The sequence below is a fragment of the Callorhinus ursinus genome, unplaced genomic scaffold (assembly GCF_003265705.2).
Source record: "Callorhinus ursinus isolate GAN/ISIS: 27379988/994484 unplaced genomic scaffold, GSC_fseal_2.0 scaffold21, whole genome shotgun sequence".
NCBI lineage: Eukaryota > Metazoa > Chordata > Mammalia > Carnivora > Otariidae > Callorhinus > Callorhinus ursinus.
Genome location: NW_027397083.1, coordinates 4,308,382 through 4,336,032, shown reverse-complemented (window position 1 = coordinate 4,336,032; position 27,651 = coordinate 4,308,382). Strand labels below are relative to the sequence as shown.

The 27,651-nt window shown below is 45.2% G+C and overlaps 1 protein-coding gene across 2 annotated transcripts; it reads left to right on the top strand.

The window, feature by feature from the left end:
• The first annotated feature begins 261 nt into the window (after positions 1-261).
• DDB2 (damage specific DNA binding protein 2) lies at positions 262-27,541 on the top strand. 2 transcript variants are annotated; one of them, XM_025878511.2, is made up of 11 exons: positions 262-641; positions 6,196-6,388; positions 7,753-7,886; positions 8,282-8,473; positions 22,677-22,822; positions 24,082-24,181; positions 24,283-24,460; positions 24,971-25,113; positions 26,495-26,659; positions 26,805-26,850; positions 27,136-27,541. In XM_025878511.2, exons 2-11 carry the CDS (start codon positions 6,262-6,264, stop codon positions 27,183-27,185), a joined length of 1,281 nt encoding a protein of 426 aa, XP_025734296.1. In that variant the 5' UTR covers positions 262-641; positions 6,196-6,261; the 3' UTR covers positions 27,186-27,541. The 2 variants fall into 2 exon arrangements, with proteins under 2 accessions (XP_025734296.1, XP_073760768.1); XM_073904667.1 differs by lacking the exons at positions 262-641; positions 6,196-6,388 and adding an exon at positions 5,981-6,135.
• The last annotated feature ends 110 nt before the right edge of the window (positions 27,542-27,651 follow it).

The following is a 27,651-nucleotide window of genomic DNA, read 5'->3' as shown; positions in this document are numbered from 1 at the left end:
AGGCAGAGGGAGAAGCAGACTCCCCGCTGAGCAAGGAGCCCGGATGCGGGACTTGATCCCAGGACCCTGGGATCATGACCTGAGCCAAAGGCAGATGCTCAATCATCTGAGCCACCCAGGCGTCCCATCGTAAGACCCTTAACTACATCTACAAAGATCCCTTTTTTTCTAGGTAACATTCACAGGTTCTGGGAATTTGGATATGGATTTCTCTTTTCAGGGACCAACCTACCACACCAACCTGGAGGAGGCCACAGCTGCTAGCCTGGGAAATCTAGTAAAATACGACATGAACTTCAAAAAGCAGGCTGCCTTTCAGAGATGTTCTTCATCCAGTTTCGCTACTGTGCCTCTTTGCAGAATAGGTCAGCAGCCTCCATGCTGCCCACACAAATGTGGCTTGGTAGGCAGCCTAGAATTATGACAAAACTCTCAGACTCCAGGGCCTTATGACACAGGGAAAGCCAAACACAAAGGGACAGTGTGCAGTAAATGTGTCTGCAGAGATGCGCCCTGAAAGTCTGAAGAGTTGGGGAGGATGTGAGCAGATCGTACCAAGATAGCCTCCTCCAGGCCATTGGCTTCACCCGAAAGAACCACAACTACCCAAGCAGCCCACTGCCTTCCTCTATAGACAGAAAGTAAGCTGTGGTTCCTTGGGCCAGGTTTTTGTCACATGCTCCGGGAGTGTCAATGTCATACTAGGGACAGGAGCCAAAGCGGGGCAGTGGAGACTGGAGTGGGAGGATGGGAAGGTAAGGGGAATATAAATACAGTCCCCCAGTCCCACGAGCATGGGATTCATCCACCCATAGGCAACTGGCTTGGCTCTACCACAGAGAGAAGCATTTTTATTTCTGCTACTGGGGAGTTTTAGAGTCTGGAAGAGAGTGAGTAGAAGGCACTGCCAGAATTCAAACCCCTGGTTTCTGATTCTCTCGTCCCTGCACTTCCCACAATGGCTACTTGCCTGGTACGAGCTCCTGAGGATGGCATAAGCTTCTTCACCACCTCATTCAGCTCTTATGGGTAAATAATGTATTGCCAGGAGATTATATAACAACCTCTATTTGTAGAACACTTTACAGTTCACAGAGCACTTTCATGCAGACGACCTCAGGACTCTGGCAGTTGCCTGGGGAAGTTTCCTGACATCCCACACCCAGGTTTTGCACGACAGGATATTGATTTAGAGCATGGATGGTGCCTCATGCCCCACAGCGAAGACAGAAGGTGGGGGTTTTTTTGGTATTTACACAGCTGTCTGACACTTCCAAAGCTACCCCAAATTGTGTTTTTGAAAATGGATGCCAGAGGCATCCTAGAGGGTCAGAGCCATGTTTTCATTTAGCACTATTCCAGAATTTATTCATATCTGGGCAGTGAACTATGTATCAGAGATGCCAAGGAACAAGGACTCCAGAGGCTGTATTTGGTCCATTTCCGATCCTTGAGGAGTTTAAATGTCATTTCCCTGCAAGCTCGGCAGAACCCTTAAGGCTGTCATTTGCAAACCGCTGGATGCAGTAACTGTGTGTGGGAAGCCTGCACACACCATCCTCGTGGATTATGGATGGTTTCGCAGACTCAGCAGAGCTTTTGGATCCATAGACGGCTTGATCAGAATCAGAGTCATGTACTGGCCTGCACCAGAAAAATGATTCCTACTAGATGGAAACTTCCCACAGGGAGGTCAGAGTGGAAGCAGTCACTGGTTTCTGCAGCAGCTCACAAGATCCCAGGTTTTCAAACTGGGAGGGATCTGAAAGACCAGCAAGTACCTCCTCTGGACTTCATGATGACGAAACTTAGAAGTGAAAGGAGGAATCCAAGAGACATCATCTAAGAACAATGGTCTTCCCACTGTGCCATACTCTTTGTTCCAGAAAACACGTAAGCCACATATTGTTTTGCAGATCAAAGAAACTGGCATTATTTAGGGTCATGCTCGTGGTCTGCCCGGCTTCCAGTGTGAACACGAGACCTTCATTTGCTATCACCAGCAGCTTTTGAATGAATTGCCTTGTGATGCCTTATGTCAAAGGTAATGTCACAGATAAGACCAAAGCATCTATAAACAGGGCTTCATAGCATAGCCAGGAAACCAGAGCCGTGCTGCACCATTACCCCCTTATCAGATTAGTGGCATCAAAAAAAAAAAAAAAAGTATTAAATACTTTTGTCCACCTGCTCCTGATGGTTCATCGGATGCAAATGGATGACAGTAAGTCACTAGACAGTTGTTTTGTGGTGAAACACAGCAAAACCCAGGGTAAGAATGCCCCAAAGCACAACCTGAAACAAAACACTTTCCTGACATGTTCAAGGCGGGTTTCCACTACTCACGCGCGTTTTGTTTGTTTGTTTGTTTGTTTGTTTTTTTAATTCACCATGGAAAACCTTCCCTATCCTAAAAACAGAAATCCTGGCATTAAGCAGGACATGTCCTCTGCTCATGAATCCATCATGGCTAATTACTGCCTTCCCATTTCCTACTCTCTCTGCCTGGAACATCCCCCCCCCCACCCCTCCCATCTCTCAAGATTCAGCTTAAGTGGGCCCCTTCTCTGACACTGTTCCTTTTTAACGCCACTCCATGCTGAGTTAGTGTCCTCTTTCTGTGCCCACCCCCAGCCCTGCCCAAACCCCATGCTTCCTCTCTCATTAAACTCATCACACCCAATTGTAGCAGTAGGATTACCTGTCTTTCCCACCATAGAAAGCACACTCCATAGGGGCAAAGAGCATTTTTCTTTTTTTCTTTTTTTAAAGATTTTATTTATTTATTTGACAGAGAGAGACACAGGGACAAAGGGAACACAAACAGGGGGAGTGGGAGAGGAAGAAGCAGGCTTCCCGCCGAACAGGGAGCCCGATGTAGGGGCTCCATCCCAGGACTCCGGGATCACAACCTGAGCTGAAGGCAGACGCTTAACGACTGAGCCACCCAGGTGCCCCAAAAGAGCATTTTTCATTTCAGCATTCTCTTTCACTGGAATACTGCCAGTATTCCAACTATGCCAATAGGCCAACTCAGGAGGCGGTGAGGCCCTCAGGCCCCGGTGCTGTGCTTCCTGTAGAACCCAAAGGACCCCGCACTGGAGAGATGCTGAAGATGGGACCCCTCTCTGCAATGCCTGTGGTATCAGGTACAAGAAATATGGCACCCGCTGCTCCAGCTGCTGGCTAGTGCCCAGGAAAAGTGTCCAGCCCAAGAAGTTATGTGGCAGATGTGGGGTGTCCCTGGGCCCCCGCCAAGGCCCAACTCAGGAAGGGGATCTCAGGTGGAAGACCCAGGCCTCGGGCTCCAGAGTCCCTGTCTCAGGGGGCCACTGTCCCCCTCCCTGGCCCCTGGTCCGATCAGGTTTGGCTGAGCCTCCCCTCAGAAAATGTTCTCAGCAGTGACACTCCTACTGTGAACAGCAATAACAATAAAGAACACAACTATTCTGAAAAAAAAAAAACAAAACTACTCTGCCAGGAACAGAGTAGGTTTTGATAAATGTCAGTAAAATGAATGAAATTTGAATTCTGCCTGCCTTTCAACCTCCCCCTCAATCTGGCCTCTGGGAACAGATCCTCAATATGACCAACTTTCTCCTCTTCAAGCTGCCTCCTACCCTACTCATAAATATCAATGCCTCCAACTCAAACACTATCAAGAACACCCCTGTGGAGGGGCCTGGGTAGCTCAGTTGGTTAAGCGACTGCCTTCATCTCAGGTCATGATCCTGGGGTCCTGGGATCAAGCCCGGCATTGGGCTCCCTGCTTGGCTGGAAGCCTGCTTCTCCCTCTCCCACCCCCACTGCTTGTGTTCCCTCTCACCCTGTCCCTCTCTCTCTCTCTATTAAATAAATAAATAAAATCTCAAAAAAAAAAAAAAAAAAAAGAACACCCCTGTAGTTGAATTTGGGGTTTATTGCTCAATGCAACAGTGAATGCATATGGTGGAACATCTCTGTAAGAGGTTGTTAGGAAGGACTTGTAGATTTGGTTTGTGTTGGATGATTTGGATAAGGGTTCAGGCAAGTGGGGCATTGCTCTGGATTGGAGGTTGTCAGGAAATGGGAGTGATTCTATGATTGGGTATCAATAAATCTAATCCACAAGGTGGGAGGAATGAAGCAAAAGCAAAGCTAAAGCTGTGATTGGCAAAGAAGCTGCTTCCATATTAGCCAAATCAATAGGGCGATGTTTGGTTATTTTTGTGGTTTGGACAATGTTTTTTTTTTTAAGATTTTATTTATTTATTTCACAGAGAGAGACACAGCGAGAGAGGGCGCACAAGCAGGGGGAGTGGGAGAGGGAGAAGCAGGCTTCCAGCTGAGCAGGGAACCTGATGCGGGGCTCGATCCCAGGACCCTGGGATCATGACCTGAGCTGAAGGCAGACGCTTAATGACTGAGCCACCCAGGTGCCCCTGGACAATGTTCTTACTTCTGCCTGTGTTCAGACATGAGTGATCATGTTTTTGTCTTGACTGATCATGGTCACAGAGTGGCCTTGTCTGGTGTTGTTTTGTGCAGTTGTTTATTTCGACAGAACCCCACGGTCTAACTGATATACCAGGCCAGCCCCCAGATGCCAAGGGCTGCCTCTGTCTTTCTCATAACTAATACTCATTCCTAACTTTCACCAAGCTCTTCCCCGGGATGCTCTTCTCCCTCCTCCAGCCAAACCCTACTTAAATTCAAATTGAACTCCACAAAATCCCATCTTCCCCTCCAGGCTTTCCTAAATACTTTTTTCTCCATTAGATTATCTTTTCTGAATGCATCTAAAAGTCTTGGCCAGCACACCACAATTTAGTATTCAACTGCCTTCTCTCTGGAATGGTTTGACTTGTTTCACATGTGTTTTTCTCCTCTGCTTGGCAGGTTGTAAACCTTTGTAGGGGCAGGGTCATTTCTTACATTTTGGCATCCCCCTAGAACTGAGAACCTTCCTGAGGTAAAACCAATGGCTGGTCTAAGGAAAGGGGGTGAGTCTGCTCGGAAAACACAGCTACCAGCCAGCAGGGGAGAAGCCAACGGCTTCCCTTTCACCTTTCTAACACTCTGACCTTATCTTCCCACCTTCCCATCAGGAAACCATGTTTTGAATTTTTCTTTTGGAGCATTCATTTCTTCCCAAGAGTTATTTTTGTAAATGTCTTCTGTCCCTACCTGTCCGTGAGTGTAGGACCTACCGTTAATGTATTGTTGTAGAGTTTAGCAGATAGAAGGAAAGGCCCAGCAGTCCACCATTAACCGCAGCTCCTGTCTGGCTCGTTGCAGAAAGTAGGATACACCGGAACTGTCTCCTCCGGGCCGAGCAGAGTCACCTATGAGAGTCAATGCCTTGGCCAACTCTGGCTTAAGTCAGGGCACAAGACCTCTTAGCCCGGTTAGCCTGCAAGTCCTCCAGCTCATCAATTTTTTTTTAAGATGTTATTTATTTATTTGACAGAGAGACAGGGAGGGAACACAAGCAGGGGGAGTGGGAGAGGGAGAAGCAGGCTTCCAGCTGAGCAGAGAGCCCGATGCGGGGCTCGATCCCAAGACCCTGGGATCATGACCTGAGCCGAAGGCAGACGCTTAACGACTGAGCCACCCAGGCGCCCCTCTCCGGCTCATCATTACTCCCTAGGCGGACACTCAGCAGGCTTGGGGAAACCTTAGCTAAAAGCTGCAAGTTTCACCCACTCTGCGCAGAGAAGCTGAGATTCCGGGACGCCGGGAAAACAGCAGTACTCCACTTGGCAAAGCGGGCTGGCAGAGTTTGATTTCCACCGCAGGGAGGTGGCCAGCTTTCTACAAAGCTGCCTATCTCCAGAACCAGCCAATCCTAAAGCCCGAGATTAAAAGCCAGAGGAGGCGGAGCCGAAGCCTTGATTGGCACCGGGTCTCCTGGGGACTCGCGGAGGCCGGGCAGCGCGGACTCTGAAGAGGCTTCAAGTTGGGTGACCTAGCAGTGGCGGCCATCTTTATTTCTGGCAGATCAGCTGACGGGCACAATCTGGCCCAGCACGTCGACGCTATCCCGTTTCCCTAGGGAGCCCATGAGCTCCTCCCCTCCCGTGCCCCAGTCTTCGCGGGGGGGGCGGGGCCTCTCCGAGAGGGGCGGGGCCGGAGCTAGAAGCCAGATTGAAAGCGGTGAGGCTGTTTGGCGGGAAGTTGGCTAAGTTCCCCGGTCCCCGCCTTGTTTCTCCCCAGAGGCTTCACAATCTTCCCTCCACGATCTCGGCATAGGGCATAGTACCCTTTCGCACGGAGGACGCGATGGCTCCTAGGAAACGCCCAGAAACCCAGAAGACCCCCGAGGTAGCAGTGCGCCCCAAGAGCAAGAGGAGCAGAAGCCCCCGGGAGCTGGAGCCCGAGGCCAAGAAGCTCTGTGTGAAGGGCCCCGGTACTGCCTGCGCCTGCTGCTTTAATAATTCCGCCTTTTGGGGTTCTCACACAGGAGGCTGGAGTGGGGGATGGGTGCTACTGGTTTCTCAAGGCTGCCCCAAGTTTCGGATGCCTCGGGCTGTGCATTTTTCTGCAGGTCCTTTGACATCATAGAGCTGGCTTAACCCCCCTCAGGTGCCGGGAAGAGGCAGATGAGCTCCATTACATAAGACACAACAGACCTTCCAATTCCTTGTTTGTACCAGGATTTTTACACACGAAGGACTGCTTAAAATAATCCTACCTTGCCTGGTGGTGTGTGTGTTGAATTTCGATAGACATGGTTGCTAGCTGTGTGTCCTTGGTTTCCGCTGTAAGAACCCTCAACTTCCTTCCTTAGAAAACTCACTCTCTGAGGTTTATTGGGGCTTGAACCTGGGGCTATGAGGAGTGTGGGGGAACATAAAAGACTGGAGCAGGGGGTTGTTGATGAAGTGCTTTTTGTCCATAAGAAGAAGGAATGGGTTGTCAAGAGGCCAGATTCATAGAGACCAGGTCCTCAGATACACCTGTATTCCTATTCTAAGTGGATCTACCTCTCCAAAAGCAGCTTAGTTAATTTAGAGCCATGCCAGACCCTCTGGATCCTGCTGGTTTCCAAAAGAACAGATTGGACTTGGGGCCAACAACTGGTCACCTCTACATCATTTTAATACAGGATTTAAAGATACATCTTTCCCCAGTCACTTCTGTGCTATCTTAAAATCCTTTTATTGTGCATCGTATGTGATTTTATTTTTTTAATTTTTTTTAAAGATTTTATTTATTTATTTGAGAGAGAGAATGAGAGATAGAGAGCACGAGAGGGAAGAGGGTCAGAGGGAGAAGCAGACTCCCTGCTCAGCAGGGAGCCCGATGCGGGACTCGATCCCGGGACTCCAGGATCATGGCCTGAGCCGAAGGCAGTCGCTTAACCAACTGAGTCACCTAGGCGCCCTCGAATGTGATTTTAAAATTGCCACCGAACCCTAGTATGAGTTTTCCAACCCACTGGGAAGAGTTCTATGTAAACTTTATTCCTATGTGTCTCTTTGGCTCCCTGCTCAGAAACCCTGCAAGGATCTGGTTTCATATGATTTCATATTTAGTTTAACTTCAGAATTACTATTTTGGGGAGTGTTTGGGGTAAGGGGCTGAATCCCTTCTCACTCTTTATTTCTTGTGCTGGGTGAGAGTGAGCAGACCATGGAAAGGCCTTAGGAGGTGATGGGAGAGTCTGGCTATGCGGCATGAAAAAACAAGGCTTTCTTTCTGAGATTTCAGCAGGAAACTCTTCCGTGCGTGAGAAGAGAGAGGAAAATATGTGTCTGTTCTGCTTGGCAGGTTCTAGCAGAAGATTTGACTCAGGCTGCCTTTGGGCGGGGTTGGCTAGCCTGCAGGTCCCGCCATCATGCAGCATCGTCAGGGCCCTCCACCACCATAAGCTGGGCAATGCTGTCCGGCCATCACTACAGCAGGTGAGGCGTTTCCTGGCTGAAGAGCTCAAGGGGTTGCCCAGTACCTTTTCACTACTGGGATGTTCTCAAGTTAGATGCTGGGTTGGTTCAGCGGGTTGTCAGAGTGGTCAGATCACCTCTGTCTTGGGCACTGACCTACTGGGCATTCAGCCAGGTGGAAGTCTTATGCTGTAAAGGTCTCATCTGGAATGCACTCTGCCCCCTTGCTTTCCAGGATGAGTTCATGCACACTGCAAATATTTTCAAGCACAGAGCCAGGCAGTTAGTTTTCCTTTGGTGGGAGGACTTGGCCCTAGAGCTCGTCTATGGAGGAGGCAGAGATTGGCAATTTACCCAGGACTTTGGGTTTTAATGCAATTTAATTCTTTTTTTTTTTTTTTTTTTTTCTGTGTCAGGGTCTCCAGCAGGCCTTTCTGCACTCTCTGGCTTCTTACCGGATATTCCAAAAGGCTGCCCCCTTTGACAGGAGGGCCACATCCTTGGCATGGCACCCAACTCACCCCAGCACCCTGGCTGTGGGTTCCAAAGGGGGAGATATCATGCTCTGGAACTTTGGCATAAAGGACAAACCCACCTTCATTAAAGGGGTGAGCAGTTCCCTGTGCCAGTCAATAGTGCTGAAGAAGTGTTTGTTGAAGGAATGAAAAGTTATTCAGGAACGAGGAGATGATTGGGATCAGAAGGAACTGGGTATTTTCCAAACAAGTCAATGGTAATGCTACTCAAATCTTCCTTGAGTGCCAGCCCTTAAAACATGAGAGGGTATAAAATATTGATCACCCTTTTGTAAGTTATCACATAGGACAGAATCTGAGCCCCTTCTTAACTCTTGGCCTCGTCTTCTCCTCCTGTCTTTCCTCGGTTCCTAGGCTTTGGCCACACTAGCTATTTCTATTCCTAAAACGGGATCTTTGCACTTGCTCTTCTCTTTGACTGGGGTACTCTTTCCCATGGTTTTCTCATGGCTGGCTCCCTCTTACCATTCAGGTCTTGGCTTAATATACTTCTTCAAACAGACCACTCTGTCTAAAGTAGCCTCTACTTCACTCATTCACTCCCTCTCTGCTTACCCTGCTTCACTCCCCCCCCAACAATGTTTATCAGTACCTGAAATGTTTTACTTATTTGTTTGTCTCTGCCCAAACAAATGTCTTTGGAAAGTAAGCTCCATGATAAGAGGGACCTTGTCTTTCTGGTTCACCACCATATCCCCAGTGCCTAGAACAATGTTTGGCCTAGAGTAGCCGCTTTATGTTTGTTGAACAAATGAGGGCCTTGAAGTGTAACTGGGTAGATGGGATGTATACATACAAGATAATTGGCAATACCGATGGTAAATGCTACAGAACGTGAGAGAAGGAAGAACGTCCTGTGAGTTAGAGTCAACAGAGAAGGCTCATGGGTGAGTGGGGAACGAGGAAGAACAATGATTAGGTAAATGGGGAGAAAAAGGAAAGGCAGAGTATGTTCAGGGCAAAGATTGGCATCGTGATTTTTAGGGATGGTTAGTATTTATCATTAATTGCTGAGGGGTAAAGGTGATGGCTCTTCCACCAAAGAGAAGACCCTTAGTTTGCCCAGTGGGGGGCTGACAGTGGAGGGCTGTACTGTAATAAGTGATGCTCTGGGTTTAGAACAGAAGCCACAAACTCACATGCTTAAGGAAGCCAAACAGGAAAAAGAATGATAGGGAATGGGGTCAGGGGTAAACTGGAGATGGCTGACATGCAAGAATCTGGGTCCCATGATGGTATCAGATCTGATTTGCTCAAATGAAGCCTGAAGCCCCAATTTTTTTTTACATGAAATGTTCTGATTTTTAAAGATGGTGATGAAATACACCTAAAATGTACCCTCTTAACCATTTTTAAGTGTGCAGTTCAGCGGCCTTAAGTACGTTGGAGTTCTTGTGTAGCTAGTCTCCAGAATTCCATCTTGCAAAAGTAAAACTCTGCACCCACTAAACACTAACCCCCATTCTTCCATCTCCCCATCCTTGGCGACCACCATTTTACTTTCTGTTTTGATGATTTTGACACTCTCAGGAGTATCTTGCATAAGTGGAATCACAATATTTATCCTTTGGCTTATTTCACTTTGCATAACATCCTCTAGGTTCATCTGTGTTGTAGCAGGTGTCAGAATTTCCTTTTTAAGGCTGAATAATGCTCTACTTGATGCATCTACCACATTTTTCTTCTCCATTCATCTGCTGATGGACACTTGGGTTGCTTCCACCTTTTGGCTATTGTGAACAATGCTGCTGTGGTTGTGGGTATGCAAATTATCTCTTCAAATCCCCGCTTTCAGTTCTTTGGGGTGTATACCCAGAAATGGAACAGAAGAGATAGATGAGGCCAAGGGCGAACCCAGGATGGGTTTTCTTAAGTGCTTCCTCAAAGCAGCCCATCATAAAAGGCCAGGTTAGACAGGCTTGGGATGAGATGGGTGTTCAAGAAAACAGGTGCTTTGAAGCCAGAAGAAGGGCAGCCAGAGGAATGCTGTGGACAGAGCTCAGCTTCCTGCCCAGCTGGTGAGACAGGTGACCACCAGAAGGGGCAGTTTTAAATTGAAGTCAAAACCCAGAGCTCAGACAGGAAGAGATTTGTTTTTTGGTTTTTTGGGTTTTTTCCCTCCTCGGAATCTAGGACAGGGGAATAGAGAAATTTAAGAAGTAGCCTAAGGGTGTCCTAGGGGAAGAGCCTCCTGACCAAAAGGGAAATGACATCTGCTTTAAACTTGTGCCAGGCTGAGGCTGCTTTGGTTTATACTTTGGTTTTATACTGCTCTTTAGTATAACATGCCTTTAAGTGACATTTCTTCATACCGTCACGGAGATTGGTTTGAGCATCTGCACGCTGAGACTAGCAAGAGGCTAGATTGGAGCAGAAGAAGAGTATGGTGGTCTGGAGAGCTCTCTGTTTTTACTCCCAGACACTGACAGAAAGTTGATTTGAGAACAGGGACTGAAGGCACAGCAGTGCCTCATTTTGCTGCTACATTTTTTTTAAATTTTTTAAATTTTTATTTTTTAAGTAGGCTCCACGCCCAACGTGGGGCCTAAACTCATGACCCCGAAATCAAGAGTCACATGCTCCCCTGACTGAGCTAGCCATGCGCCCCTCATTTTGTTATTTCTTTAGTCCTCTGACCTTGGCTCTGATCTTTACAAGGAAACATGTATGACGTTTTCATAATGAAGGTAACTTAGTTTTACTCTTATTGTAAAATCATCCATGCTTATGAGAATTTCAAATAATACAGAGAAAAGCATAAAGAATAAAAAGTACTTGAAATCTCCATTTGAGGCATCTTTCTCTGTGTGTATACACTATTATACACACCCAAACTTCTACCTAGATTATTACATAAATATTCTACCCTACATTCTGTTGTATTTTACTTATTATATCAGATATTCTAGTTTAAAATCATATACCAGATGACCACTAAAAATATCCTATAATTCCCCTTTTTTTTTTTGTAATGCCTTTGGTATTAGGGTAATGCAGGCCTGATTAAAAAGAGATAGGCGGTATTCCTACCTCTTGTATTTTCTGGAATTATTTGTGTAGAATTGATACTATCTCTTCCTTAAAAAATTTTTTTTTTAAAGATTTTATTTATTAGAGAGAGAGAGAGCACAAGCAGGGGGAGCGGCAGGCAGAGGGAGAGGGAGAAGCAGGCCCTCTGCTGAGCAAGGGGCTGGATGCGGGGCTCGATCCCAGGACTCTGGGATTGTGACCCGAGCCAAAGGCAGCCGCTTAACTGACGGAGCCGCCCAGGCACCCCTCTTTCTTAAAATTTTTGTAGTATTTTTAGGATTGGAGTTTTCTTTGTTGGGGAGTTAACTATATATTCAATATCTTTCATAGCTATGGGGCAGTTTAGGTTCTCTGTTTCTTGTGAATGAGCTTGGTAGTTTGTTTTTCAAGAAACTTGTCCATTTTACCTAAATTATTGATTTTAGTGACATGAATTTGTTCATGGTATTTCCTTACTATCCTTTTAATGTCTACGTGATCTTTAGTGATACCTCCCCTCACATTCTTTTTTTTTTTAAAAGATGTTACTTATTTATTTGACAGAGAGAGCGAGAAAGGAAACACAAGCATGGGGAGTGGGAGAGGGAGAAGCAGGCTTCCGGCTGAGCAGGGAGCCCGACTCAGGGCTCAATCCCAGGACCCTGGGACCATGACCTGGGCCGAAGGCTGACGCTTAACGACTGAGCCACCCAGGCACCCCATCAGTAGGGTTTTTTTTTTTTCTTTCTCAGTAGTGTTCCATTATATCAATGTACCACAATTTATCCATTCACCTGCAGAAGGATATTTGGATTTTTTCCAAATAAAAATAAAGCTATTATGAACATTTATGTACAAGCTTTGTGTAGATATATGTTTTCATTTTTCTTGAATTAAGTACCTAGTTGTGGAGCCAAAGGCAGACGCTTAACTGACTGAGCCACCCAGGCACCCCTAGAGTTCCTTTTGGTAACATTTTCCTTCTGCCTGAAGAATTTCCTTTAACATTTCTTATAATGTAGGTTGGCTGCTGATACATTTTTTTTCTTTTGTTTGTCTTTTTTAGGGGAAAAGATATTTTTGCTAGGTATAGAATTCTAGGTTCACAGGCTTTTGTTTTTGTTTTCTTGCTTTTACTACTTTAAGAGATGATTTCTTTCTTTTTTTAAGATTTTATTTATTTGACAGGGAGGGAGAGAGAGAGAGCACAAGTAGGCAGACAGGCAGGCAGAGGGAGAGGGAGAAGCAGACTCCCCTCTGAGCTGGGAGCTGGACGCGGGGCTCGATCCCAGGACGCTGGGATCATGGCCTGAGCCGAAGGCAGATGCTTAACCGACTGAGCCACTCAGGCACCCTTAGAGATGATTTCTGATGCAGTCTTCTCTCATTCTTATGTTCCTCTTTACATGATTTTTCTTTTCTTTTTTTCTTCTGGCTACTTTAAAAATGATTGTGATTTGTCTACTATATTTCTCAATATGTCTCTGCTCTTTGGGGTTCATTTTACCTCTTGGATCGATGGGTTTGTCATCAAATTTGGAAAATTTTGGCCATAAATATTCAATAGTTTCTCCCCCCCTTTATTTTCTGGGACTCCAATTATATATATGTTAGGCTACTAGGTGTTTTCCTACAGGTCATTGATAAAGTTCATTTTTTAATCCCCCCCATTTTATTTTGCATAGCTTCTATTGCTGTCTTTCACTGATCTGCATTATCTAATCTGTATTAGATGTATTTTTTTTCAGATACTGTATATCATCTCCAGAAGTTTGATTTGGGCCTTTTTAAGTAGCTTCCATTTCTTTTTTCATGTTCACTACTTCCTCTACTTTCTTGACCACATAGAGTGTGTTCATAATAGTTGTTTTAATGGTTTTGCTAATTCTATCATCTGTGTCACTTCTGAGGGTGTTTCTATTCATTTAGTTTTCTTCTGGTTATGAGTTCTATTTTCCTCCTTCTTTGCATGCCTGGTAATTTCTCATTAGATGCCAGACATTGTGAATTTTACATTGTTGGATGCTGGATAGTGTTGTATTCTTTTAAATATTGTCGGGCTTTGTTCTGAGATGCTGTTACTTATAATCAGTTTGATACTTTGAAGGCTTGTTTTTAAGCTTTGTTAATATAGTTACTATATTAGTTTCCTATTGCCTCTATAACAAATTACCACAGACTTGGTATCTTAAAACAAAACAATTTTATTCTCTGACAGTTCTGGAGATCTGGAGGTCAGAAGTCTGAAATTATTTTTTTCTGGATTAAGGTCGAAGTGTTGGCAGGGCTGGTTCTTTTTCAAGGTTCTGAGGGGAGAATCTGTTTCCTTGTTTTTTTTTTTTTCAGCTTCTTGTAACCATCTGAATTCCTGGGCAATGGCTGCTTCTTCTATCTTCAAAGTGTATCACCCCAATTTTCTGCTGCTTCTTTTTTTTTTTAAGATTTTATTTATTTATTTGACAGAGAGAGACACAGCGAGAGAGGGAACACAAGCAGGGGGAGTGGGAGAGGGAGAAGCCAAGCAGGCTTCATGCTGAGCAGGGAGCCCGATGCGGGGCTGGATCCCAGGACCCTGGGATCATGACTTGAGCCGAAGGCAGACGCTTAATGACTGAGCCACCCAGGTGCCCCCAATTTTCTGCTTCTGTCATCACATTGCCTTCTTTTCTGACTCTGACTCCTTCTGTGTTCCCTTTTTTTTTTTTTTTTAAGATTTTGTTTATTTATTTGACAGAGAGAGATACAGCGAGAGAGGGAACACAAGCAGGGGGGAGTTGGTGAGGGAGAAGCAGGCTTCCCGCAGAGCAGGGAGCCCGATGTGGGGCTCGATCCCAGGACCCTGGGATCATGACCTGAGCCGAAGGCAGAGGCTTAACGACTGAGCCACCCAGGCGCCCCTCCTGTGTTCCTCTTATAAAGACCATTTTGATTTTGATTATATCTGTCCCACCCAGATAATCCAGGATAATCTTCCCATCTCAAGATCCTTAACCACATATGCAAAGTCCCTTTGGTCATCTAGCGTATTATTCACAGGGTCCATGGATTAGGGCATGGACATCTTGGGGACCATTATTCAGTCTACCCTAGTTAGCATGGATTTAAGGCAGCCTATAAATATAAGCTGTCCTCACCCTGAGGCAATACCCTTCTGAGGACTCGATGTTTTGTATATTAAGTCTTTTCTTTTTGGACAGTGAGAATACAGACTGTTCTGAGGATTTCTCCCCTGCTTATTTATGGTGTTTCTCCCTGCCCTCTCCCTGAGTCTTGGGTAGTTTCCTCAGATACATTTATACATTAATACTTCCCCCAAAGACTTGAGGGGACCCTTGTGAAACTCTCCAGAATGCTCCTTCTGTGTGTCTCTCTCCTCCCCAGCATTTTGCCCACCAATTCTTGCTATATTGGCTTTCCTAAAACTCTGTCTCCTCAGCTCAGTGAGATTGCTAGGCTGTGTGGTTCCTCCCTGTCTTGCAGCCTGAGGACTCTCTCCACGCAGTTAAGCTGGGGCAATGGCAGAGCTCTCTCCTTTCTTTCCTTCCTGTCTGGTGCTGCCTGTTGTCCAATGTCTGAGAACCTAGTTCATGTAGCTTGTCCATTTTTTTAGTTGTTTAAGGCAGGAGGATATGATACTCCATCATGGTTGGAAGCAGAAATCCACACTTATTAATTTTAATAGTGTGTCTGAAGATTTAAAATTTTTTCCTACACAATCTTGTCATCTACAAATAATGAGAGTTTGCTTTCTCTCCTTACTATTCTTATACTTCTTTTTTGCCTTATTCCATTGGCAAGACCTCTAGTACATTGTTGAATATTAAATATAGCAGACATGCTTGTCTTGTTCTTGATCATAGAAGGCTTTTATATTTGATCATTAAGTATGATTTCTTCTACTTTTTATTGTGGTAAAATACACCTAACATAAAACTTACCATTTTAACCATTTTTAAGGTTTTTGTTGTTGTTGTTTAGTAATAGCTACACTCAATAAGGGGCTTGAACTCACAACCCCAAGATCAAGAGTTGCATGCTCTTCCAGCTAAGCCAGCCAGGCATCCCCCCCATATTAGCTATTTTAAGTGTACACAATTAAGTACATTTGCACGGTTGTGCGACTATCAACACCAACCATCTGCAAAACTTTTTCATCTTCCTAAAATAAAACTCTGTACCCATTAAACAATGACTTTCTATTACCCTCCCCTAGATCTACTGATCTGCCTTCTGTCTCTATGAATTTGACTATTCTAAGTACCTCATATAAATGGAATCACATGATATTTGTCCTTTTGGGTCTGGCCTCTTTCATTTAGCATAATGTTATCAAGTTTCATCCATGCTGTAGCTTGTATGAGTATTTCATTCCTTTTTATAGCTGAATAATAGTCCATTATATGGATATGCCACATTTTATTTATCCATTCATCTGTTAATGGACATTTGGGTTTTTTCCACCTTTTGCTATTATGACTACAACGGCTGTGAATGTTCATGTACAAGTTTTTGTTTGAACACCTGTTTTCACTTCTCTTGGGTATATACATAGGAGCTTGTTTGTGTTTTAAAACTTGTCTGTTTTTGAATATTCTTTATCAGACTATGGAAGTTCCCCTTTTATTTCTAAATAAAATAAATTACCAGAAGTTCCTATCATGAATGGTAATTGAATTTCATCAAATACTTTTTTGTATCTCTTGAGATCAGCTATGATTTTTCCCCTTTATTCTGCTAATGTGATGTTACACTGAGATTTTTTTTTCAATATTTTATTTATTTGAGAGTGAGCATGAGCAGTGGGGAGGAGCAGAGGGAGAGGGAGAAGCAGACTCCCCACTGAGCAGGGACCCCAACATGGGGCTCGATCCCAGGACCCTGGGATCATGACCTGAGCTGAAGGCACACGCTTAACCAACTGAGCCACCCAGGCACCCCTACACTGAGTGATTTTTGTATGTTTGTTTTAGTTTATTATATTCAAATTTTTTATTTAAATTTTCTCCCCCCTGCTTTTTAACATTTCCAATTATATCTCTAGCAAGTAAGTAATATTGCTTCTTAAAAATTGTGGTAAAAGCACATAACATTTATCACTGAACCATGTTTAAGTGTATGGTAGTGTTAACTATATTCATATTATTGTATAGCAGAACTGTAGAACTTTTTCATCATGTAAAACTGAAACTGTGTACCCACTGAATAAGTTCCTCATTTTCCCCTTCCCTCAGCCCTTGGCAACCACAATTATAACTTTCTGTTTCTGGGAGTTTGAACTACTTTAGATACCCCTAAGTTTTGATTGTCTTATTGTGGTTACATAGGAGCACGTTCTTGTAGGAAATACGCAGTAGAGTATTTGAGAGTGATGAGACATCATGTTGGCAATTTATTATCAAATCGTTCCAGAAAGTAGGGTTTTTTTCAGAAAAGCATTTTTTCCCAGAAGAGCAGTTCTTTGTGCAATTTTTGCAACTTTGTTAAGAGTTTGAGATGGTTGGAAAACAAAGTTAAGAAAAAGACTGATATTATTTCTTCCTTAAATGTTTAGTATATTCAGCAGTGAAGCTACCAGGATCTGGAATTTACTGTGCAAGAAAGTTTTTAGTTGTGAATACAATGTCTTTAATAGATATCAAACTATTCTGATTTTCTCTTTCATCTTCTGTCAGTTTGGCAAATTTGTATTTTTCTAAGGAATTTACCCATTTCATCTAAGTTTTCAAATTTACTGGCATAAGATTGTTTATTATATCCTCTTACAATTGTTTAAAATGTGTAGGATTTATATTGATGTATCTTTTTTGATCTATTACATTAGTTATCTGTGACTTCCATTTGGTCAATCTCACCAGAGATTTATCGATTTTATTAGTCTTTTCGTTTAACACCCAACTTTTTTTTTTTTTATTTTAAGTAGGCTCCATGCCCATTGTGGGGCTTGAACTCACAACCCTGAGATCAAGAGTTATGTGCTCTACTGACTGAGCCAGCCAGGCATCCCCAAACTTTTGTTTGTTAATTCTCTCACAGTATATATTTGTTTTCTGTTTCATTCATTTCTGTTCTTTCTTTCTCCTACTTTTTTTTAAAGATTTTACTTATTTATTTTAGAGAGGGAGAGAGAGAGAGAGAGAGAGAGCAGGGAGAGGAGCAGAGGAGAGGAACAAGCAGACTCCATGCTGAGTGCAGAGTCTGATTTGGAGCTCGATCCCACGACCCTGAGATCATGACCCCAGACGAAATCAAGAGTCAGTTGCTTAACTGACTGAGCCACCCAGGCACCCCTCTCCTACGTTCTTCTCCTATTACTTTCACATCTTCTTGAGATGGATGTTTTGAGTCATTGATTTTTAGCCTTCTTTTATTATGGATGCTTTCAGGAATATTTGTGTACAAGTTTTCATATGAACACATATATTCATTTCTCTTGGGTATATGTCTAGGAGTGGAATTGGTGGGACGTATGGTAACTTTATGTTTAAGTTTTTGTGGAACTGCCAAACCATTTTCCAGAGTGACTACTCCATCTCACATTCCCACCAGCAATGTAGGAGGACTTCAACTTCTCCATATCCTTAACAACACTTGTATTCTTTTCCAGCTTTATTGAGATATAATTGACAAATAAAAATTGCACATATTTAAAGCATACAGTGTGAATTTTAACATGTGTACATTGCAAATGATTACCACAGTCAAGCTAATTAACGTTCATCACTTCACATATTATCTTGTGTTCTCTGGAGCACTTAAGATCAACTCTCTTAGTAAATTTCAAATATACAATATAGTATTAACTATGGTCACCATGCTGTACATTAGCTCTCTGGAACTTATTCATCCTGCATAATTGACACTTTGTACCCTTTCACCCACATCTCCCCATCTCCTCCATCCCCAAGCCCCTGGCAACCACCATTCTGCTCTCACCTTTTATGAATTCCATATCTGTAGATCCACATACAAGTGAGACCATGCTGTATTTGTCTTCCTGTGTCTGACTTATCTCACTTAGCATAACGTCCTCCCGGTTCATCCTGGTTGTCACAAATGGCAGGATTTCCTTCTTTTTAAAGGCTCACTAATATTCCATCATATATACATACTACATTTTCTTTATCCCTTCACCTGTCAACAGACACTGAGGTGGTTTTCCTACCTTGGCTATTGTCAATAGCTACAGCGAACCCAGGAGGGAAGATAACACGTGAAAAGCTCATTTCATTTCCTTGGGCTATATACCCACAAGTGGGATTAATGGATCATATGGTATATTTTCCAAAGAACCTCCATCCTGTTTTCCACAATGCCTCTATCAATTTACATTCCCATCAACAGAGTACAAGAGTACCTTTTTCTCCACACCCTTGTTAGCACCTGTTATCTCTTGTTGTTTTGATAATAGCCATTCCAACAAGTGTAAGGTGATAGCTCGTTGTGGTTTTGATTTGCATTTCCGTGATGTCAGAATTAATGATGTTGAGCACCTTTTCATATACTTGTTGGCCATTTGTATGTCTTATTTGGAGAAATGTTGATTGAGGTCCTTTGACCAGTTTTTTTTTTTTTTAAGATTTTATTTATTTGAAAGAGAGAATGAGATAGAGCACGAGAGGGGGGAGGGTCAGAGGGAGAAGCAGACTCCCCGCTGAGGAGGGAGCCCGATGCGGGACTCGATCCCGGGACTCCAGGATCATGACCTGAGCCGAAGGCAGTCGCTTAACCAACTGAGCCACCCAGGCGCCCCCTTTGACCAGTTTTAATTAGGTTATTTGGGGGGGGTTGTTTTTTTTTGCTATTGAGTTCTTCATATATTTTTGATACTAACTTCTTATCAGATCTAGTTTGCAAATATTTTCTCCCATTTCAGGTGTTGTCTTGTCACCACTTGTTATTGTCCATCTTTTTTCTTATCGCCATCCAAGTGGGTGTGAAATAGTATCTCATGACTAATGATGTTGAGCATCTTCTCATGTGTTTGTTGCCATTTGCATGTCTTCGGAAAAATGTCTGTTCAAATCCTTTGTCCGTTTTTAAATTAGGTCTATTTTTTAAAAAAGACTTTATATATTTGAGAGTTGGGGGGAGCATGATTGGGGGAGGGCAGAAGGAGAGGGAGAAGCAGACTCCCCAGTGAGCAGGGAACCCAATGCAGGGCTCCATCCCAGGGGCCCGGGATCATGACCTGAGCCAAAGGCAGACACTTAACCGACTGAGCGACCCAGGCGCCCCAGGTCTTATTATTATTTTTTTAATGTATATTAATCACAATTATTTTAAAGCCTGTATATAATAGGTCTAATATCTGGATCTCCTGTGTCTTTCAAATGTTATTTTTTTTCCTCTTAGTTTTTGGTTATTTGGCCTTATCTTCTGATACGCTGGGTGATTTTAGATATAATGCCAAATATTGCATATGAAAACTTGTAGAGATAATTTGAAGTTTTGAGTGGTGGTATTTTCCTCCAGAGACAATTCTTTTTCCTTCTGACAGGCAGGTAGGATGGAATCAGATCATCTTACTCCAATGAGATTGAAATGATTTGAATCTCAAATTTGAATTTGAGCACTTGGGTGTCTCAGTCGGTGAAGCGTCTGCCTTCGGCTCAGGTCATGATCCCAGGGTCCTGGGATGGAGCCCCGCATCGGGCTCCCTGCTCAGTGGGGAGTCTGCTTCTCCCTCTGCCTGCCACTCCCCCTGCTTGTGCTCTCTCTCTCTCTTGCTCTCTCTCTGTCTCTGTCAAGTAAATAAATAAAATCTTAAAAAAAAAAAAAAAGAAATGATTTGAATCTGGACTTCAGTCTTTGTGAGAGTCAGGCTATTTCCAGTTTGTTCTTATCTCTAGCATGTCAGGGATCCTAACTAAAAGCTGGATTTCTTCCACGACCTCCCCTCTTGCCCTGCGAGACTGGCAAAACCTCAGCCCAGCTTCTCAGCTTTGAAGCCACCCACCACTTTCCATTCAGCTTCTCTGCCTTTCGGTTCCTCTGCTTCAAAGCCAAGCTTTCTGGGCTGCATAGGCCTCAAGGGGAAAAGCAGCATCCAAAGTCAGGCCTAACTTTCTGCTCCTCCTCTCTCTAGGATGCCGGTCTTCAAGTCCCTGATGCCTTCATAGCTCTCCATTGACTTAAGAAACTTTTCTTTATAGATAGTGATTTTGTTTCCCTTTTCTAGTTCTCAACAGAAGGCTGGTCTGACCTGAGCTAATCAGCATCTCTGGTATTGGAAGTCTCCAATATATTTCTTTATCATACTTTGCCCTGGTTCTCAGTTCAAGAGTTGGAGTCGTAACCACTTAAGTCTACCCTTACTAGAAGAACACACATGCATTTTAACTTAAAGTGTTTATGTATGTATTTATTACTGATGCTCTGACATAGGACCAGTCCTTTTCTGGTAATAACGGTCCACTGATTAGGGTTCACCAGCTCTTACATAAGCCACACCCATAATGTATTCTTTATAGGGTCTAGTTTCCCTTTCCCTAAAAGTGCAGACATAGTTTTGTTTTTTTTTTTAAGATTTATTTATTGGGGCACCTAGGTGGCTCAGATGTTTAAGCATCTGCCTTCAGCTCAGGTCGTGATCTCTGGGTTCTGGGATCAAACCCTGCATTGGGGTCCCTCCTCAGTGGGGAGTCTGCTTCTCCCTCTCCCTCTGCCTCTCCCCTTACTTAAAAAAAAAAATCTTTTTAAGATTTTATTTATTCATTTGAGAGAGAGAGCGTGCACGAATGGGGCACAGGGAGAGAATCCCAAGCAGACTCCTCACTGAGTGCAGAGCCCATCATAGGGCTCGATCCCACAACCCATGAGATCATGACCTGAGCCAAAACCAAGAGTCAGACGCCTAATTGACTGAGCCACCCACGTGCCCCATGGAGACATAATCTTAAGGCAGTTGTGAAGCAATCTGATTACAGATTCTTTTGAAAGTTTTATTATTTCCCACCCTAAGTGTTTATAAGTATCTCACCCATGCTTAATTTGACAACCATATCATTTTTAGCAACTCATTTTATCTAGTTTTTCCAAAGTATTCAACGTGGCTTTCATAGAAATAACAGTGTTCTTCCCTTTTGCGCATAGTTCTTCTGTTTAACTGAATTACATGTTTAAGTAAATGCTTAAATGTTTTGTTGAAATGTTTAAAGTTTAAATTTTTAATGAAATGGTTAATAAATGACATGTAATTAAGTTACATGTTTAATTAAATGACATAATTACAACAAAAAGTACAATGTGCACATACAGGTTTAAGAACAGACACCATGAAGCCTGGGTGAGCACAGGACTCAGCTGTTGGGAGCCGAAGATGATCCCAGCAGCAAGGGTTGGGCAGACCACGGGCACTGGTTAGAATGCTTTGTACAGGGGACGGAATGTGCCGGTGAGCGCGTTGAGTGAGCTAAGTGGACGCTAGGTCTGTGAGGCTGGGATAGCGGCAGCCTAAGAGGTAGAGAAGGAGCTCTGGAAGCTGTCAAGTTCTTAAAACTGTGCCTGATACATCATAAGCACTTAATGAAGTTATGTTATTGATGTTATCATGATTGTTTTCATCATCCTTGTCTGGGATGTCTCGAAAAAAATAGGAAGGAGCTCAGATCTGACTCCTGCCCTCCTAATCCAGGCCCTGTTCTGAGCTGAAGCTCTTCTAAAGAGCACCGGGCAATAATAAGGAAGCTGTGGTGCATCCATGTAATGGAACACTCAGCAGTAAAATGGAATGAGCAATGGGTACACACAGAAATCTGGCTGCATCTCAGGGGCACTATGCTGAGTGAGATGAAAGAAGCCAGTTGCAAAAGGATGCCTACTGTGGGATTCACTTCTATGACAGTCTGTTAAAGGCAAGACCACAGCATAATGATGGGGAACAGAGCCACGGTGGCCGGGGGGTTACAGGTGGGGAGGGGGTGTGACTAGACAGGAGAGCACAAGGGAGTTTTTTGAGGGGATGGACCTGTTCTGCCTCCAGATTTGGGTGGTGGTTATTCAAACCTCTACTATGTGTTCAGATTCATAGAACCATATTCTAAAAACAACCAAATGTACCATCTGTTAATTTTTTAACAACTCAATTAAAACTCAAGTCTCAAGTAAGAAGGAGTGTCATGGAGCACATCGCTGTGTCAGGGCCTCTGGGCTGGCCTGGCTGCACGCGCTGCCTGCCTGGTTCTCTGGTCAGCGGGGCCTGTGCACCCAGGCCTCGTCCTCCGCCTGAGCTGGCATCACTCACTGGCTTTTCTCTTCCTTGTGTTAGATCGGAGCTGGAGGGAGCATCACTGGGCTGAAGTTTAACCCTCTTGATACCAACCAGTTTTTCACCTCCTCAATGGAGGGAACAACCAGGCTGCAAGACTTTAAAGGCAACACTCTCCGAGTTTTTACCAGCTCAGGCACCTGCAAGTGAGTAGCCTCACTAGGAGGGAAAGGGCTTCTGGGCTCTCGGTGTAGTTCTGGTGAGAGCGTCCAGATCTCATGTGTGTCCCCCATACCTGACACAGGGGAGAACTGCAAGGTGGCAGCCATGTCCTTACCCTTCCCTCTGAGATTTTCCGTAGCCGCTCTTCCTGCATTCCAGGTGTGTTACTGCTTTAGGGAGAGGTTCTAGAACCTCCGCTCTTCTCAGTGAGGGAAGGGCTTCGGCTCTTCTGTAAGGCGTTCCTGGCTTAGACTAGACCTTATTTCTTACTAGTCAACATGGCATTGGCCTGGAAAGCCACTTAAAGGTTGGAGCAGGAACTAGGAATTTAAGATTCCTGGGGTGTGATGACGTGACCAGTTCCCTGATGGAAGCTGAAAGGGATAGAGTCCTGTCTGCAGAGCACATGGGACACCCCAAGAGCAAGTGGCTGGAGAAATGACAAAATGCTCGGCACTTGGATTTCTGGCCAGAGACATGCCTCTTACTGTTCTCTAAAGAATCCAGGGTATGTGTGAGGGGGGTCTAACTAGCACTGGACGTTATCCTGGGTGGCCCCACAGAGGTCAGGGCAGGAGACGGGATAGACTCAGCTCCACAAGAAACACTCCCTCTGAAAGACATTTGTAGGGGATTTGTAGGCACTGTAGCAAGGATTTGAACGTTTGAGAGAAAAAAATATGAACCTGAGCTCTCCTGGCCGGGTTTTAGGATCCCTGAAGCAATCCCAACCCCATCCCTTCATCCTCAAGTAGTCTGAGAGACAAAAGAGCAAGACAGAGCTCCTAAAGTTGTGTATACTTTTTTCCCAAAATGTTCAGAAGGGGGCAGAAGTTCCTTTCTCACCAGCTCTGCGGAACAGAGCTGGGCAGCCCGTTTGGTTTGCCATCTCCTTTGGCCCAAACGGTAGAGAGGAAAGGGAGAGAGCAATAAACGAGTCCTCCTCAGAACCCAGGGCTCTAGGGGGCAGGCTAGCCGGGGGACTTGCCTTATGGCTCTGAGCAGTGGCTGCTTCAGGGACTCTGACTAACTGGACACATTTCTAAGCCCCGTCACCCCATCCTCTCTGTCAGACAGTAGACAAGTCCGTGGGCTCCTCGCTGGGAGTCTGTGGCAAGACAGTTATTCCTTCAGCAACTACTGATGGAACGTCTACTGTACACTAGACACTGGAGCTACAACAGGGACTGAATGGACCTTGCCTCTGTCCCCAAGAATCTTACAGCACAGTTTCTCCCTCCAGCTTCTGGTTTTGCAGCCTGGATGTGTCTGCCAGAAGCCGAATGGTGGTCACGGGAGACAATGTGGGGCACGTGATCCTGCTCAACATGGATGGCAGGGAGGTGCGTTCTCTGGAGCCCAGGTCCTCCCTTTCTCTCCCTAACCACCCCCCACCCCACCCTGGCCTCCCTGCACCCCACCTGAACCGAGCCCTTCTCTGCAGCTTTGGAATCTGAGAATGCACAAAAAGAAAGTGACCCACGTGGCCCTGAACCCATGCTGTGATTGGTTCCTGGCCACAGCCTCCGTAGACCAAACAGTGAAAATCTGGGACCTGCGCCAGGTTAGAGGGAAATCCAGCTTCCTCCACTCGCTGCCGCATAGCCATCCTGTCAATGCAGGTGTGATATACCAGACCTCATCCTTCCTGCAGACCCTGCCTGTCCAACCACTTCTGGGGTTTTCCCTCAATGTTTAGAAGCTGCTAGGTTAAACCTCTACCCTGAGAGCATCAGCCAAATGGATGTCTTGGAAACTTTCTGATTCTAGCTGCCTCCAACAGCTGCTAAGTTTCTAGAATTGTTTTTTTTTTTTTTAAGATTTATTTTTTTTAGAGAGAGCACAAGCAGGGGTTGGGGCAAAGGGAGAGGGACACACGGACTTCCCGCTGAGCAAGGACGCTGAGATCACAACCTGAGCCGAAATCAAGAGTCGGCGGCCTAACCGACTGAGCCACCCAGGTGCCCCAAGTTTCTAGAATGTTTTTGTTCACAGTCCAGAGTCACCTCCTCCCTTCCACCCCTGCCTAGAGAGGAGTGGGAGAGAGGGGTGCCCCTGCAGGAGAAGGCCTGTGGCAGCCAGGATAACAAAGGCCTGGGGTTCCTTCAGCTCTGGGGCTTTTCACTTGCCAGCTTGTTTCAGTCCTGATGGAGCCCAGCTCCTGACTACTGACCAGAAGAGTGAGCTCCGGGTTTACTCGGCCTCCCAGTGGGACTGCCCCCCAAGCCTGATCCCACACCCTCACCGCCACTTCCAGCACCTGACGCCCATCAAGGTAAGTGATGGAGGCAGGGAGCTGTGATCACAGGGACGGGCCGGGTCTGCCCGAGGTAGGGAGAGGCCAGATCTGGAAATTCCTAATCCCAGATCTCATCCTGTCCCCACACAAAGCCATCTCTTCTCTCCCGGCACTCTCTGCAACTTCTGTCTCCCTTCTGCAGTCCCACTGGGCTGGGTTTTCTTGGCCTCCCATAAGCTCTTCCTGGTTCGTTGGGCCCAGCCCACCTCCCTGCTCTTCTGCCGTCACCTCGTTATCTGCATGTGCTGCTGGTCCCCCAGCTGACCTCAGCCCCCAAGACTGACAGTCTTTAAGTCTTCTGATTCCTTCCTGCACACGCCCCAAGCAGCCTCAACTCTGCCCGTTCCTCTGCTCTCCTGGTTTCTGTTCTTTTTCTAGCACTGCAGCCCCTCTCCAGACCGCCAGGTTTCATGCCTGTACTTCTTTCATCAACATAGCATAGTGGTGGGGGCACCAGCTTCAGGTAGGCCGACACCCCCGGTTAGAGTCCTTGGGTAAGCTGCTTGAATTTTGGATCTCGGTTTCCTCATCTCTAAAAAGTGAATAAGAGTATCTGACGGACAGGGTTGTGGGAAGAATCCGTATACTTAAAGCACTTGTCTAGTGTCTGGGAAGTACAATGTCAGCAGTGATCATTTAATATTAGAGTAGGTCCCGCATACCTCAAATCAAAAACAGGCTCTTCAGAACAAAGGTTCTTCACATTGATCTATGTGTCATCTCCCACTTTGTATCCAGCCAGGACAATTTCCAGCTTCCCAGGTGGGACCTGTGACCTATTTCCAAGCCATGGCACATACCACTCTGTCCTTCCTGCTAACCATGTTTTTCCTCCTTCAACACTTCCTTGCAATTTCTTAGGAAAACCCCATCTGATTCTGTCATTCTGACCAACTGCCAGATTTGTTTTGGAACATAGGGGAACATAGGTTTCCTTCCTTTTCTTGGCCACTAGCCATTTTCTGCTCAACTCTTCATCATTCATGTTGATGGAGGAGGGACAGTAGTGGGATTACTTCAGAACATGTCCTACTTGGTCTTTGCTTGGTTGTAGGCTTTGCTTAATGTCTGGGTCAAGCTGATGTTAAAACATTTATCAGTTGGTATGATCTCAGGAAATACAAAAGAGAGAAAAGGCCTGAAGACGTCCCAAGGTCCAGAGACGCCAATTTGGGGTTAAAAATTTGGGATGGTAGAGGCACATGCACTTGAAAGCTGTTCCTGTAGTTTCATGTGGGTCTTATCTCCATTATTAAATTGCTGGCAATTGTATTAACAGTTGTGAGTGGCAAAGAATACTTTTGGTGTCCCTCTTGATAGTACTCATTTACTCTCATGACAACTCTCCATCTCCTAGGCAACCTGGCATCCTCGGTACAACCTCATTGTCGTGGGCCGATACCCAGATCCTAATTTCAAAAGCTGTACCCCCCATGAATTAAGGACGATCGATGTGTTTGATGGACACTCAGGGAAGATGATGTATCAGCTCTATGACCCAGAATCTTCTGGTATCATTTCGGTGAGGTTTGGGCCCTCAAATAATGAGGGGAGGAAGCAGGGCTTCAACCTACCTTAACTGACCAAAAATGACCAGAAATTAATCCTCATGTGCCCTTCTCCCAATACCTCACCTCCTCCTGATGCTTATGCCCTTGTCTCTGCAGCTCAATGAGTTCAATCCCATGGGGGACACGCTGGCCTCTGTGATGGGTGAGTGAAGCAGGTTGTATCTCAGATTGGCCAAGCCCTACCCTACTCCCCCCCAGGTTGAATGCAGGCTCCCCTCAGCTTAGCCCTGCCAGTCACCCCAGGGTAGGAGTCAGTAAAGGTTTACAGGAGACAGTGGACTCTTTGGCCTAGGCCCTCCAATGCCTCTTGCTTTGTCTTGGTCATGACAATGCCTGGCTGCTGTCTGGTTTCCTGGTATTTCCTGACCAAGTCCTGGGTTCCCTGGGCCAGCCCCAAGTTCTGAGAGACTGGTCTCACTCCTCCTAGGTTATCACATTCTCATTTGGAGCCAGGAGGAAGCTGGGATGCGGACATGAGAGACATTAATGAAGGTGCGGGCCAAGCCAGAGCTTGGAGCCGCCTGAGAACAAATCCTCTGAGAAGAGGCGGCTGTGTGTTAAAGGGCCAAAGGTATCCAAGTCTTAGGGTCAGAGCAGGGACACTGTGGGGCTGGGACACTAGCATGTTACTGCTCTGGACTTAGCTCCAGAAACTTCTCCAGGGTTGGTGCCCCAGGTGCCCCAAGGGTCCCTGCTATATCTAGCCTGGAGCCAAGCTTCTCCTGGAGCCAAGGTACTTTTCTATTCTTTGATGAGCAATGACAGAGGGATCAGGTAGTGGTTTTTGGTTTGTGCTCACTATTGACTTGGCTAATAAAACCATACCCAACTGAGCTTCTGAGTGGATCTTCCAGCACTGACCTGGTCAAAGGGCTCCTTGGGGCCCCCAAAAGAAGAAAAAGCACAGAAACAGCACTAAGAGTCTAGAACGTTCCTTCTCTGG